The sequence below is a fragment of the Triturus cristatus genome, chromosome 9 (assembly GCF_964204655.1).
Source record: "Triturus cristatus chromosome 9, aTriCri1.1, whole genome shotgun sequence".
Lineage (NCBI taxonomy): Eukaryota > Metazoa > Chordata > Amphibia > Caudata > Salamandridae > Triturus > Triturus cristatus.
In genome coordinates, this window is record NC_140592.1 from 1,214,814,864 (window position 1) to 1,214,830,158 (window position 15,295).

Genomic DNA, 15,295 nt, shown 5'->3' on the forward strand with positions numbered 1-15,295 from the left:
TACTGCTTTAGAAACACATTAACTTTTATTGACGATCGACCTTAGCAAGAATACAACGGAAGCACATTTCTCACTTACTACTCGACTTGGAGTGAAGAAGTGTGAGTTTAGCACGGATATCCAAGTGGACGGGGATGACACACCACCGCCTTTCTCCGAGGCAGAGCAGAAATGCCTCGGAGAAACGCAGCGTCCATTTCGGATTCGGGGCGTGTTTTGCTGTTGTCTCCTCCCTGAGACTTTTCGCAAAAAACATGCCCCCAGATCCGAAAAGGACGGGGCATGATTGGAGTGACGGGACCTCTTCTCCAATGGCTGGCCAGCATTTACTAGGCCAGCCAATGGAGAACAGGGGAGAAGAGGGGCGGGTTCAAGCCCCTCTTCTCCCAAGTCATTATCTCTCGCGAGCGAGACTGCGCAAGCGCAGCCATCGCTAGCCGAGACCTAAAGTACCTTTTTTAGAAACAATTTCATTAGGCTATCATCATCCGGAATGTCCAAGCAACAGGCATAGGGCTTTCTTCATAATACGTCGTTTTTTGGTTTGGTTTGTTTGGGAGTGGAATTCATCAGACAGAAACACAGCCCTTAATTACAGTAATTGTGACATTAGAAACTGAATCAATTTGCTACTTAATGTTAACCTGTGTATCTTTTAAAACTTGAAAAATACCCTCGAGGTTTCTTGTGTTGTAGCTGTTTCAATTTTGAAGTATTGTTTAACAAGAACCTTTGGCATCTTCCTGCCTGCCTAAAGGCATATATATATTCAAGTCATTTGGGACACTTATACTTTCTCATAGCTGTAAAGTGTTATTTTAGTTTTAGAACATTCACTGTTTGTTTTACTTTATTCTTTTAAAGAACTAAATACCATGTTCTGTTATTTTTGATCATTTTGACACCCACATTTCAAGAAATTTGAAATGTGCTGTTCATCTACTGTAGACATCAAGTGTTTTTACGCTATTGTTTTTCTTAAACAGGGAACAAAAAGTTCGCTCCTGGCCTAACCTTGAAAGACGCACCCCAGTGCTCCGAACAGCTGGACTTCTTACAAATCTAAGGAACAGCGGCACCCTTACTTGTCAAGAGGAAGTATGAGTGCTCAGACTCCGCCAGCAGCGGACAAGGGTGCCAGCACTTCTCTCATGTGCCAGGAAAGCTATGCCTGTGGTGGCAGCGATGAGGCAGTCTTTGAGTGTGACGAGTGTGGCAGCCTCCAGTGCCAGCAGTGTGAGCAGGACCTACACCGGCAGGAGAGGCTGCGAAACCATGAACGGATCCGTATCAAGCCCGGCCATGTGCCGTACTGTGACTCTTGTAAAAACAGCAGTGGCAACGTCTCGCCAAGTGGCACCCGGCAGCGGGCGGCCATTCGGTGCCAGTCATGCAAGATCAACCTGTGTGTCGAGTGCCAAAAGAAAGCCCACTCTGGCGGCAACAGGCGCAAGCACCCCATCACTGTGTATCATGTTAACAAGGCCCGTGAGCAGCCAGAGAGCGAAGGGATGGACGATGAAACCAAGAAGAAGAAGCTGATGGAAAACGTTGTAAGCTTCCTGTTGGTGGATGAAACTGAAAGTATCCAGGTGAGCATTGATGTGTTTGTGTCTAATGAAAGAAAGCATTGAGTCATCCGCTTCAGGTAGGCTGAATTCATGAACATCCACTCTAACGTCTCCTTACTTTATTCTTGAATAAATTAATGAAGACATCTGCAGTGCTCATTCAAGAGTTGCCTCCGTAACCTGTTTTTCATCCACTCTAAACTCGACTTTCACACCTGAATGAATGGGATGACTCCACAAAATCATTTGTAGTGATTTTTTTAGGCATGAATGAATGGTGGGATATGTTGTTAGCCATATGTTAATTTATAGGACGAGAAGGCAGCCATTAAAGAAATGCAAGAAAAGGCCACACTACTTAATAGTTGATGGGATTAAGCATTGGAGTGCTTTGTGGAAAAGGAGAGTTTTTAGTGCTTTTCTGTGATTTCAGATAGACTGGCGCTGCTGTTCCTGATATGAAGGTATACTGAGGAGATGTACCTTGGCAGGTTCCTCTATGGTTCTCCCCCAAAGAAATATTCTGTGTTAAAATAAGTAAAGATAGCTTAGGGTTCCACAGAGGTCATTCGCAACACCCACGTCTGGTCTAAATTGTTTTCAGATTGCTTGTTTACATTTAACCTACTGCCAGCACTGTCTTTGAAGTTGAGGGCTGCATAGATTCTTTCTATGTTTAGTTTTGTCTTAAGGGCTGAACCTCTAGTTTCAAAGTGGCAGAGAAGCAGTCTACTGGATTAGCCATCAGCCGGCGTTAGATCAGGGGTTGTAGACTGGCTGATTTTCTTCAAGACTGCCCGTTAGCTTTGTAACACGAAAAGTCCATCTTAAAACATGTGACCGGTCATGTAAAAACTGAAAAGCATTCTTTAAAGTGAGTTTCCCCTACCTGTAGGTTACAAAAAAGAGCTCACTAGGTAATAGTTTATGGCAAGCGGCCAGTAGAGGCTGGCTGGGCCTCCCCTCTAGGCTGCCAAATAACTCCCGAACCACGGTAAGAGTGAACATAACTGCTTTATAGTAGCACAGCCATTTATTTGTGACATTGTTTGTGGTTTTCTTTGCTCTTAACCATGGGAAAACGTAAACTTGCAGCTGTTTCATCAGGCAGCAAAAACAAAAATGCAAGACTGAGTGCCCCTATAACAGATTACTTAAACACCGCTATGGGCTTAATTAATAGCGAGATTGTTAATGTCGAGGAGCGCTTAGCAGCTACAAAGACCGCATTAACTGCAGTGGCAGAAGAAACTAGATCAGACGCAGTAGCCCTGGAGATAGAATTAAATACAAATCCCCAGCAAAAGGGCATAACTGTCTCAATGTATAACACCAGTAAAGCGCCTTGTGTGTCAACCATACCATTAGAAATATCAGTCCTAACCGAGAGTACAGACTCAATGACTCCCTCAGCAAACAAAGGTAAACAACCACCGAAAGTAAAAACAAAAGAACCTCACAAACAATCACAGTTATTGCCTAAGAAACAAAGCAAGGGCTTAGGGAATACCCCAAGTTATGACTATTCCCACAAACTGTAACTTTTATTAAAAAAATTACATGGGGAAAATTGACACAATTGAAAGGAACTTACTGTCTGAAATCATAAAAATTAAGAGTTATGTAGCCCAGATTTCAAGATTAATTGCCGAATCAATATTACCAGAGAAACCCCCCAGTACAACTAATTTGAATGATATAACTGGCAGGATAGCTACAGAATGCAACCAACGAACCATGCCTAAAGACATTTTACAAGGTATATTAGGCACGCCAGGTCCAACTGCACTGGGTCGAGGAAAAAATACCACGGATACTAGGGCCGAGTACAATAGACACCATGTTTTGCATTCTATGATGCCAACTTCTTGTGAGACAAAAACGACAATAACTAAAAACAAAAATATGGACAAATTCCAACCCACCCTTCAACCTCCAAGAAATTATCAGAGACCCCCTACATTTACCACCTGAGGCTAAACCTTACACCATCATTCTTAAAAATGTGCCAGAGCTAATGGATGAGGTCAAAGAGGATTGGGGGATTTGAAGATCAAGGCCATGCACTGGGTTACTAAACACTGCTATTATAATTCGAACATCCTGGCTCAAAACATTATGGTAAGAGTATACTGGGTGGGGAAATCCTCAAAATCCTGTGAAGGGGACTGTGTTGTTGTTACCGTTCGATATCCAGAGATGGTTAGAAATGCTCTAGCCATGTAGTAGAGGGGCAATGTCATCAAAACCCCAGAATGATGCCATTACTGCAGTTCCCTTAGGGTTCTTCTATAAACCAGGTACGGAACACCTTAGTCACCCCGCAAATGGATAACAGCAGATGGGTATACACCACTCACATTATCCAACAGATTTCTACCCCTTAGAAGATGCAGTGATTTAGACTGACTATATCAGGTTGTCAAACAAAATTCTTGCTCTTTCATCACAATTAATCAAGTATTAGATCCATCCAAAAATGTGCAACCCAAGAACTAGACAATCAGTGTTTCGTGATAATCAATTTTTATAATAAAGTATTTGATAACTCTAGAAATCAAGCACTTGAGAAGGAGCTTGATTGATTTATAAAACACATCAGAAGTGATTGCTTTTTTATCTGGGTTGGGGATTTTAATAGCAAGAAATGTGAAATCCTAGAAGGGAAATATTGTGGATATGGGAATGAGTTTGGTGAAAGTTATTCTCATTTCCCACATAACTAATATGGCGACTCTATCAATGGGGCAATGTATAAATATCATCTAGAACTATTGGATCAGTCGACCCTGGAGGGACAACCTAAGTTACCAACTTATGAAGGTCATACACAATGTTCAATTATTGATCATATATTAATGTCTGTATTTGGACGAGATCAGATAGTGTAAATTGAGGTGATCGAAAGCTGTTTTAGTGACCATCACCCACTATTTTTAACAGCGAGACTTAATGAGATTCCCCAGGAAGGGCCTTCCATATCAACGCAATGAGAGAACGGTATTACTATCAAATAGTCTGGAGTTAATCCTAATGAATTTGTGGATAGATTAATGCATGACTGTAAATACGATATCGAGATCTGTAATAAGGGGGACTCTTTTGACTGTCAGATTATTGGAGCTTTCTGTAACATCACCTCTAATCTCTGGGGGACTGAAAATTAAGAATAAGAAGAAAGCTCCCCAAAAAGTTAGTAGGTTCGATTGCCAATGCACCAAGGATAATCAATCAATCTTTAAAAAATGCCCTAAAAATTAAGCCTAGAAATAGCGAATTTATCAAAATCCAGAGGATGATCTATAAACGGATCCTTATTAGAAGGAAAAGGGGGATTCAAGAACAAGCATGGGAGAAACTAACTCAGGCTGCAAACACAAAGGACGCCCCCTTATTTTGGAAGACGTTTAATCGTCCTTATTTTAAAGACTATTCCACAGTTAAAATTGAGAGCTTGGTGCAGCCCCCAGAGTGGATAAGTTAATTTGGACAGGTTTTAAACCCAGAACACAAAACCCCCGTATTGGTAGATAATAGTGACCTTAATGGTTTTCTAGTACCATTAGAAAATAAAGATTTTATAATTCTTGATTTCCCTAATCTGGCCCCTATTACCCTGGATGAGGACACACTGGCCCGAGATAGATGTGCAAACGGAAAAGCACCAGGTCCCAATGGGGTCCCTATAGATATTTTTTAAACCGATACGGAACTATGGGTGCCAATTTTACAAAAAGTGTTTAACGCTGTAGCGGGTGACCTGGTGCCGAGAACGTGGACGGAAAGTATTATAGTCCCGATTTGTAAGAAGGGCGATAGAAGTGACGCTAAATGCTATCGCCCCATTTACCTCCTCGACACGACGTCAAAATTGATGGGAAGAATTCTTTTGGAGAGTTTGGAAATATGGGCAGCTGAAAATACAATCTTCACTGATTCACAGTATGAATTCAGAAAAGAGATAAAGACAATTGAACAGTGCATTAACCTGCATCTAATAATCAGTAAATATACAATTACAAAAAAGGTCCACTTCCACCTTTTGTTTTGTTGACCACACACGTGCTTTTGACCTAGTAAACCATGTGAAGCTATGGCACACTTTGACTCACATGGATGCTCCGAATGACACAATTGTATTCCTTTCAGAAATATATAACCGGTTGAGTACATGAGTACGATATGGGACAGAAGTAACACGGGGAATAAGGCAGGGATGTGTCCTTGCTCCACTCCTGTTTTCCCTGTATATAAATGGAATAGACAAAGGTTTGCAAAAACTAAATGCTGATGTCCCTAGAGTAGGTAAAGATGCTGTACCCACTTTGCTCAATGCGGACGACACAGTTATTTTATCCAGAACCGCAAATGGGCTCCAGTGCTTAATTGAGAAATTTGCAGAATATATGCAGGAAAAGGACCCGATACTTAATCTAAAAAAAGACATTTACGATGGTGTGTGGGAAGGGAAAACTAGAACCCATCACGTAAATAGTGTCCCTATTGCAGCAACAAACTCATTTGTATATTTAGGATTAGTAGTTACAGCAAATGGACATTGGGGAGCCCATATTGATTACTGTAAATTGAAATGTATTCAAATAACAGAGGCAATCTTCGGATTTAAAAAAAAAAAAAGGGTAATAAACCCGTTAGGGAAATTCTCACACTATACAAGAGCAAGTGCCTTACTGGAACTTGCTATGGTGCTGCGCTTTGGGGAGCGGCTAATTATTCTATTCTTCAGTCTCAAGACAACATCTTTTTACGAAGATTGCTAGCCTTCCCCAATTCTACCGCTACATATAGCGTGCACAAAGAGTTGGATGCATCTTATATCAACGATTTTATTAGTATAGCAGGTCTTAACGTCTGGTATGGGATATGGAGTAAGGAGGGTACAAAAGTTACTCGGGAAATCATTAAGGACTGCCTTGCCCTGGAGTATGGTAAAAAAAAAATCCCTTGGCTGATGTATATTAAGAACCTTTTAAATGAATGCGCCGAAAATATTAATTTTAATAATCCCTTCCAAATACTTGACTATAATAAAAAGGACCTAAAAACTGGACTTATAGAATCAAGCAGTTGGTTAAGGGAAGTTGAGGCTAACTTGAAACAGTTGACCAATGCATATTGCGACAGGAATATCGGGTCAGGGATGCAATATTATTTATTTCAGGTCACCAACATAAAACATAGATTTTATCTTACAAGATTAAGAATGGAAATGGCCCATCTTTTAATAGCTTTCCCAACGACGGGAAGGTAGAATCAAAATCTCCCAAAGTGTATCCTGCAACGGAAAATCAGATCGGACAACTTTGCACTTCATTTTATTCTGTGATTTTTATAGAGGTATTAGGAAGAGTATTTTACGCCCATTGTTTTTAAAGGAGAGATTGTTTACATATGAAATTGCTTTTGAGTATATCTGTAACTTAGTAAATGACAGAGTTTGAAATGCAGTAGTGGTTTACATTCAGAAGGCAATTGGAATAAGGAAAAATAATTCACATCTTAAGGCCCTTGTATATGAAGAAGATAGAACGTTCATTGACTAATGATGTCCAGGGTCGTAGCTTTGCTCTCGATTGTATATTTTGCACGTGGCACTTTATGCATAATGTTTTTCTCGGGTTCGTTCTTATGCTCTAACTGGAATTATGCTGCTTACATATTCTCATGCGTTGTAGAAATTCTCCAAACTTTACTTTACTGTATACTTTATGATGAAATGTGAACGTGTTATTATTTTTAGGATGCTTTTATGGTTGTACTTTTTTTAACCGAATAAAGCTTGCTTTGATTGAGTGATTGATTTATAACATGATCATTTATAGTGGTGCTTGGGAGAATTTGACACCTGAATGAGTGCCCTCTGAAATATGATTTCAGTCTTTGCTCCACTCATTCGGAAATGAGTGGAGCAAAGACTGAAATCATATTTTTATGGGAAAAACAAGATTGAGGGAACTACCCCAGTAGGAAGAGCAAATGGGGCTGCAAGGCAACACATTGAAAGTCCTTACGGCAGGGCCCCGTGTGAAGGTAACAGGAACACAACATTCATGTTGGACAGTAGAAATACTGAGAAGCTGTGGGGCTGACCTGGTATTTGCTCCCTCTTGTTTGGGAGCAGTGTTTTCCTGGCCTATGGAGTCCAAATTGAGGCGAGCATCAAAAAGCGTAACACCAGATGATAAGTATCCCTGATTTTAGTAACTGGGGTGTGAAGTCTGGTTAGGTCATCTGCTCATGGACTTCCTATAGCTAGCCTGTAAATTAACCCAATCATGTGTTCAATAATCCTGTGACACGTATGCTTCCAAGAAGAAAAGCCTGTGAGGTCTCATTTCAGGTAACTTGTTAAATATGTTAGCTAAAAGGTACTTTGACATTGCTTCGTAAAGTCTGGTAGAGTTGAAATTTGCATGCCAGGAAAACAGTGACGGCAGTATAGCCTATCCTATGAACAAAACATAAGAGTTTGCAAGTAACCTATTGAGCCACATGGAGACAATGAGGTTTAATTACTATAGCTGTTACTTTTCTAATGTGATCCTGTTTGCCCAGCCCAACCAAAGTTGTTGCTACTGAAAGCTTCACATCCAGTTGTGTTGTCTAGATTGTTGAGATGTGCCTGAGAGGTAAAAGGCGCTGATGCTGGAGCCGGAAGGTTGTGCAGGAAGTGAGTCCAGAAACAATCAGTGGACAACAGGCAGTTTGCCTCCTCTCAAGAAATGGAGCATTGAGGAAAAGTGTCTGTCAATAGACATAAGCATGTTGACCCCATCTATGTCTTGTTGGACAAATCTTTTTCCCAGAGTCCAGAGTATCTCGTCTTGTGTTCTTACTTAAAGCTTGTAACAAATACAATTTTAATTGGATGTCGCCTGGTAAAGATTTTACGGCAGTATTAGAACTCTAGTGGGAAGCCTAGTGCAATTTATAAAACATGAATATATATTAAGAGAATGCAGGCCGGTATATAAACGTAAAATGTACTTTTAAAACTAAGACACCTATAACTGGCTGCTGCTTTCATTATTCCAGGCCACAGATGACATTGCTGAACCATGTAAGGCTTCAATATCGCACTTGGCCTGTTGGGTGAAGGGTTGTACCAGCACACACCACTGCATTTCTGACTGTTTGACCACCTTCTACCTCCAAGTCCATATTTTGCTCTACCCATAGTGCCCCTAAGCTAATGCATGCTGGTATGCGTTACTTTACAAAATTCAAACATAAAAGTAATCAAAAACAAGCAACGCTTTTAGGTGACACTACCTAAGTGAGTTCAAACTGAAGATGAAATATCAACAGGCGCGTGCTTTAAAAGCAGCAGTGAAAAGTTAAAGTTAACCTCCGACCCATCTTTCACGTTCAGATATTTGAGTGCTAAATGATGTTTTTTAAGAGAAGAATGCCGTGATCAAGTTTTTACTGCCAAGTTTTGCACTCCTTCTATTGATTGCCCAGTGACACTGCTGGGTGGGTGGGCTGTGCTTAATGAGTAAACATCTTAAAAGGTAGGCCAGTGGTTTATGCATGGCTCACTTTCCTTCCTGTTGCATAGTTATTTTAAAGAAAGGTTTTTTTCATTTAATTTCCTTTCTTCATGCTTGGGCTAATTTTGTGTAAAACAAACTTTGAACCCCCTGAAGCTCCGACGCTTTGAGAATTGTGATGGAGTGCTACATAGACAATTAGTTGTTGCTGCTGTATTGTTAGTATTTTTATTATTATTTTTATTAATGGTAGTTTCAGTGTTGTAAAATGGGATCTGTTTTGGTTTCCTGAGCCACCCTTATGGGATTAGTAACCTTCTCTGTTCTTTCTTCCCTTGGAAGATTCCTTTCTAATGCAGCATCCTGCGAGACCAGGTTTTCTAAACAATGCTTTGGGGACAATGAGCGAGTGAGCCAAAGCGTAAATGGGCAAATGTGTTGATCACAAGAAGCTGCTGGCTTCTGGAAGTCAGATGCTAGTCACATTGATAAGACCTGAGAGATTATTGGCATGGCTGTAATGTACACAACAGATTGGCTGTGTTTGCGTCAAAAGAAGGGCCAGAGCAGTTGAGCTCTACAGTAGAACACAGACTATGGTGGAGAATGGAAGATGAAGGAACCTTCAGGCCCAGATTCACTCCAGCACGGCTTTGCAGTAAGGGTCAGTTTGTTGCACAGATGATGTCCCGCAGACCCTTCCTTCATGGTAACAGTAGGCCATTCCGTTAAGTAAAAGTAATTTGTGGACATGAACAGAGCCAGGGGTTGTTACCCTGCTGTTATCCTGCATTTTAACATGGCCACGAACAGCCATTGGGATGGACATTATTGTAAATTGTATCTTAAACCTTTACAGATATTTATAGAAAACAAACAATAAAGACCACAAAGAAGTCAGTGGAAAATACCAACATAGCTGGGTTTTTGTTATTAATTGTAGTTTTCTTAAAGTAAACCTCCTCCTCAGTCAGTTTGTCACTCATGTAGAGTTTTTCATTATAGGGTATAATAGTTGGGAAATTAGCTCAGTTTTAGCTGTTGTGACCCGTGAGTATTGGAGTCATTCATCTTTCCTTGTTCTATAAATCGAGCATTTATTAAGTTGAGTATTTTTCTGTTTGCATTAATTAGTAGGAAAAATAATTCTAACATGAACACAGCCCATGGCGTTCCTCATATGCTGTTTCATTTAAAGCACAGACAAGAACATGAATATCCCTAATGTTGCTTAATAAAAAAAAAAAACTGTCCACCATTCACCTGAAATCAAGCTGCGAATGAGGATCCTGGGTACTATCTGAAAGCAGTGGTTTTTTAAACTTTAGACACTGGTTTCTGCCTCTGGACTCATTCGCTGGCACAGAAGGCCTCCTGACGTTACCTCGTTTTGAAGCTGCTTTTGTGATTAGTCACTGGTGAATGTGTTTGTAATGGCAAACCTTTCTAACCTGTTTAACAGCTTGACTGATGCTGAGCAGGAGCTGAGCTATCTGATTTCCGTGTAGGCAAGCCTGCTGTCATCGTTCTACCGTATAAGACCAAGAGGCTCCAAGATGGGCGTAGATGCAGTGGGCGGAAATGTAATACTCTACTGGACTTAGCCCGGGCTTAATTATTGATAGTGTTTTTTGAATTGGGCTCCTTTCCCATACTGCAAGACTGGAACATGTTTTAATTTGGGACTTTACACTAGGCAAGAGAACAGAACTAGTCTTCAGTTGTACTGTTAAGTCATTAGTGCAACATAGAATATCCAAGCCCATCCTCGTCCTTGACAAGAAAAGTGTGGTGACAATTCAGGACACCTTTTGACCATTATATGGATCACTGCTGGTGAACTAAACTGCTGATTGCACATGGGTCCACCCATTTGCTATCTTGTGTTCATGCGAGAGTTGCTCAGTATAAAGAAATAGTTAGATATTATATTGCAAAATCAGTGTTTGTTAAAATGAAAAGCATACTCTACTGCAAGCCTAACTAGCGTTGGCTCGGCCAATATATCCGACGTTGGGTGCCATCCTTTTAGCCTCGTTAATGGATGTTTTGTGTTTATGCCGAAGCCTACTAGGCAGCACATACGCTGTCTGATTCAAAAGATATTGTTTACTTACAGTGTGCTTATAGTCCACCCATTGCTTACCATTGGTTGCTTCGTATTCAGCAGATTGTGTGGGCTTTCCTTCCATTTGTCTCCCTCACGCACTTCACTAACCCTTATCCCCACTCTGTCTTTCTCTCTTGTCTGTGTGCTTCTCCCTCGCTCCCTTGCATTGCTTTCTCGCCTGCCTTCTTCTTCCGCCATTTCCACTTTGCTCTTTCGCCTGTTTGCTTCTTGCATCAGTCCTTCCTTGTTGCTTCCCCCACCCGCGTTCTCAGTCTTGCTTCCCCCTACCTGCTTTCCTTGTTTTGCTTCCACCCTGCACCATGTATTGCTGCTGCCTCCGACCTTCACCCGCAGTATTACCACCACTCCCGTTGCTTTCACCCCATGTTATTTCCCCCCCGCCTGCGTTTTTTTTCTTTTCAGTTACAGATCTAACATAGATCGGTATCTAGCGAGAAAAAGTAACCGCAGCGCCAAAAGCTCTATTTAGTTACTTTTTTAGCCATGCTTCACAACATTGTGAATGCTGTGCAGCATGGCTAATGTCCTATTGGCTTTGCCAATGCTTGTTTGTTATGGTTGCTGTGAAACTTTATTTTTGAAGAGCATTGGCTAAAAGCAAACATTTTTTGGCCTGTCTCTTCCCCCCCCCCCCCCACCCCTTCCTTTCCCCCCAAAAGCATTATGAAGTGGACTGAACTTATACCCTATGCATTATGCAGTAGTGGGCAGAAAAAATATGTGAATGACCAAACAGACCAATGGATAAAGTGGGCTAACTGAAAGCCCTTTAGGTATGTATATGATATACAATTTTAGTAAAATCAAATGGTCTGTACTAACGCCAGACCTAAAAATTGCATTTTTTACTTCATTACATTGACTCTTTGCCTCCTCCATTTATCTTGTTGTTCACTCAACTAGCTTCCTTATTTTCTTTCAAAACTGTTCTCTGCTATCTTCTTTTGTAAAGCCAACCTCTGTCACCTTGTTGGAAAGTAATAGAGAACCTTCTAACAGAATGTACCCAAGTGGACGATTAACTAACTGAACCAGGAAGTAAACTTTATGCCTTTCCCTCAGAAGCCCAGTCCTTTTTTGTTAATCACACATCACTTGTTGTATCATTCCAAGCTGTAAGTGTTTGGACTGTAAACGTTTATTTCTCCTGGAACAGGATACACCAGTAAATAGTTCATCTACGAGGGTACCACCAGCAGAGTCACTTAACGTTCTGGTGGAGATATAGATTCTTTGTCTCAATTTTCAGGTAAAAATGAGTTTTCATTGAACATCATAAGTGCATGGCAGCAAATTAAAAATCTAATATGTGTCAATGGAAGGACCTGAGAAGGGTGGAGACATGTTCACCATTTCGTAACTCTGTGTCTCTTCTTCCTCTCTCGCTTTTTTTTTTCTCTGAGAATTGGGGTACTATGTGTCTGAATACTGCTAAGCAGCCGTTCAGGTATTAGTCCTACACTTTCACTCACCTCCATTAATTCAGGTTCCCTTGGCTCTATCCTTTTAAAACCTCTCTGAAAAAAATCCTAACATTTAGGGTCTTTGGTCACTACGGAGTTACTCTTAATTCCACCTTACTGATAATTTGGTATTGTCTTTTTCCTGAACAGTATTGTGTGCAGTGGAGTTTATTAATTTGTCATGCTATTTTTAAGGTGGCAGATGAAGAGGAGTTTATCCAGAAATTGGACTGCAACCCAGAAGAGCATCTGAAAGTCATCTCCATCTTTGGTAACACAGGCGATGGCAAGTCTCACACCCTCAATCACACCTTCTTCTATGGTCGAGAGGTCTTCAAGACTTCCCCTGCCCAGGAGTCCTGCACGGTGGGTGTCTGGGCAGCTTTCGATCCTATCCATAAGGTGGTGGTGATTGACACCGAGGGGCTGCTAGGGGCCACTGTGAACCTGAGCCAGAGGACACGCCTACTGCTGAAGGTTCTAGCCATTTCAGACCTTGTTATTTATCGGACGCATGCAGACAGACTCCACAACGACCTCTTCAAGTTTCTTGGGGATGCTTCTGAAGCTTATCTGAAATATTTTACAAAGGAGTTGAAAGCCACCACGGCACGCTGTGGATTGGATGTTCCCCTCTCCACTCTTGGTCCAGGCGTCATCATTTTTCATGAGACGATCCACACCAAACTCCTCGGCACTGGTAAGTGATATATTGCAAGTAAGGTCTGCTAACTGTAACCACTATGAAGTTTTTATTATAATATAATGGTTAGTAGACGGTTTGGCAATTTTGGCAGATGAACTGAAGCTTAATGGATAAATTAATATACCTAGGACCATACAAGTTGAATAGCACTCTGTTCACCTGATTCTTCAACCAGCAACTCCGCCATGGCACAACATTTATTCCATCTTCAATACTCCATGACAACTAACTCCTTCGCCGCAGATTTGTCTCCTGGGTATCTATCTACCCTCGCCCTGCTTAATACAGAGTCATTAACCACTTTATTGACCTGACCTTGGTGCTGGCTAAGCGTAAAATCACTACGCTATGGAAAAACACTGAGCGTTCACAGATTTAAAGTTGGCAGGCAGACGTAATACTATGGGCAACCTGGGACGGCATCCTCTGCTTTGTGAAACACACCAGGGCAGACACCCTTTAGAACAGGCAAGGGCATGGGATGTAATTCAGGCAGATTTCCAGGAAGATGAGACTGAAAGTGCAGACGAGACCTCTGACTGAATGTCTCCTGGACTGCGCTCTTCCTGTTAGGCTCTCCATGGCCTGATATTTGAGTCCATACCTGTGTTTGCAGCTCCCCTGAATCATTAACATATTCCAATATTGGGCTCCGCTCCTACCATGCAGTGCTTTAGAGACATGCCCCTTTCTGTTGCCATTACCTGTTTCCTTAATTTTTCTCTGAGGGAAGGGCAGGGGGGGATTTGCCCCAGGAAGAAAGGGGGTGAGGCCGGGGCTGGGTGTTTGTTTGCTCAGTTTTTATTTGTTTACCCTTTCTATGTCTATTCTATCTCTAATGGTGAATGCCAATTCAATGACCACTTGACTCCTCTTTAGCTTGTGCGTATCTTGACTTGCTGTGGTGATTTTTATACATATTTTACATTGCTGGCTTTTGTCGTTCTCGACAGTTGCGGTCCCATTTGATTGGACAGAACGCTATGTAGGTGCATTGATATATATTGTACAATTGAAAGTGCTGCAATGTTGAGTTTTTCTATCCCAATAAAAATCTGTTAAAAAAAAAAAATCAATACCCTCTGAGAAATGGAAACTCACTAGTCATTTTATTAGGAAGTATAGACAGCACCAGTGGGTCTGGCCTTGGCAAGCATGTGTGATAGTAAATTTGTTATGTATTTTCTACTGCAATCATATGCCACAAAAAATTAAGAAAATAAAAAGAAAACATGTGCTGCCTAAACATCGTGGCCATATATTTGCAATAAAAGTGACAAAAGAAATGTAAGCATTGAAAATAATTTTAATATTTGTCTGTAGGTGCTTCCTGGCAGGCAGGTGCCAGCCTTAATTAGAACAGGTATAGTGACCCTTTTTACTTTCACCGCATATCACAGGAATTTGTTTTTTTACTGGCTGTGAATTACAGTACCCTGAAGTTCAAACCCACAAGGATAAATCGTAAATAAAACAAACCTCGACAGTGCCAATAGGTCTGGCTTACAATTGAAAGTCGTCTGCAGTCATTGATTCTTCCATACACCAACTTACTCATCCCCAATAAAAAAGAAAGACAAACTCAACAAGAGTATGCAAGATAAACTAAAAGAATAAAAGTAAAGAGAGGGGTACAGTAGGACCATCTGGCACTGCAGGCTACTCTTGGGAAAAAAAAATGAATAGAATAAGGAACAATAACCTTGTGGTCCACCAGCCCAGGGACTGAAGCACATCTTAGGCGAATGTGCACATGTGATTATACAAAATGACATCACTCATAGGGCAGTAGAACAAAGTCACAGAAGTGGGCTAACACATTGCCCCATGCAGTGTGTGACATTCCAACAGACAAAAGACGACTGATCGAAATACCCTCTGTTTATGTATATGTTTGTAGGTAGAGTTTA

General features: G+C 41.1%; 1 protein-coding gene across 1 annotated transcript in view; it reads left to right on the forward strand.

Moving 5' to 3' along the window:
• The window catches only part of ZFYVE1 (zinc finger FYVE-type containing 1), a 189,298-nt gene that overhangs the window by 10,182 nt on the left and 163,821 nt on the right, over positions 1–15,295 (forward strand). The window contains exons 2-3 of the mRNA XM_085627252.1: positions 987–1,592; positions 12,875–13,379. Of these exons, the coding sequence (XP_085483378.1) occupies positions 1,101–1,592; positions 12,875–13,379 (997 nt within the window). The 5' untranslated portion in view covers positions 987–1,100. The remainder of the gene's footprint in view (positions 1–986; positions 1,593–12,874; positions 13,380–15,295) is intronic.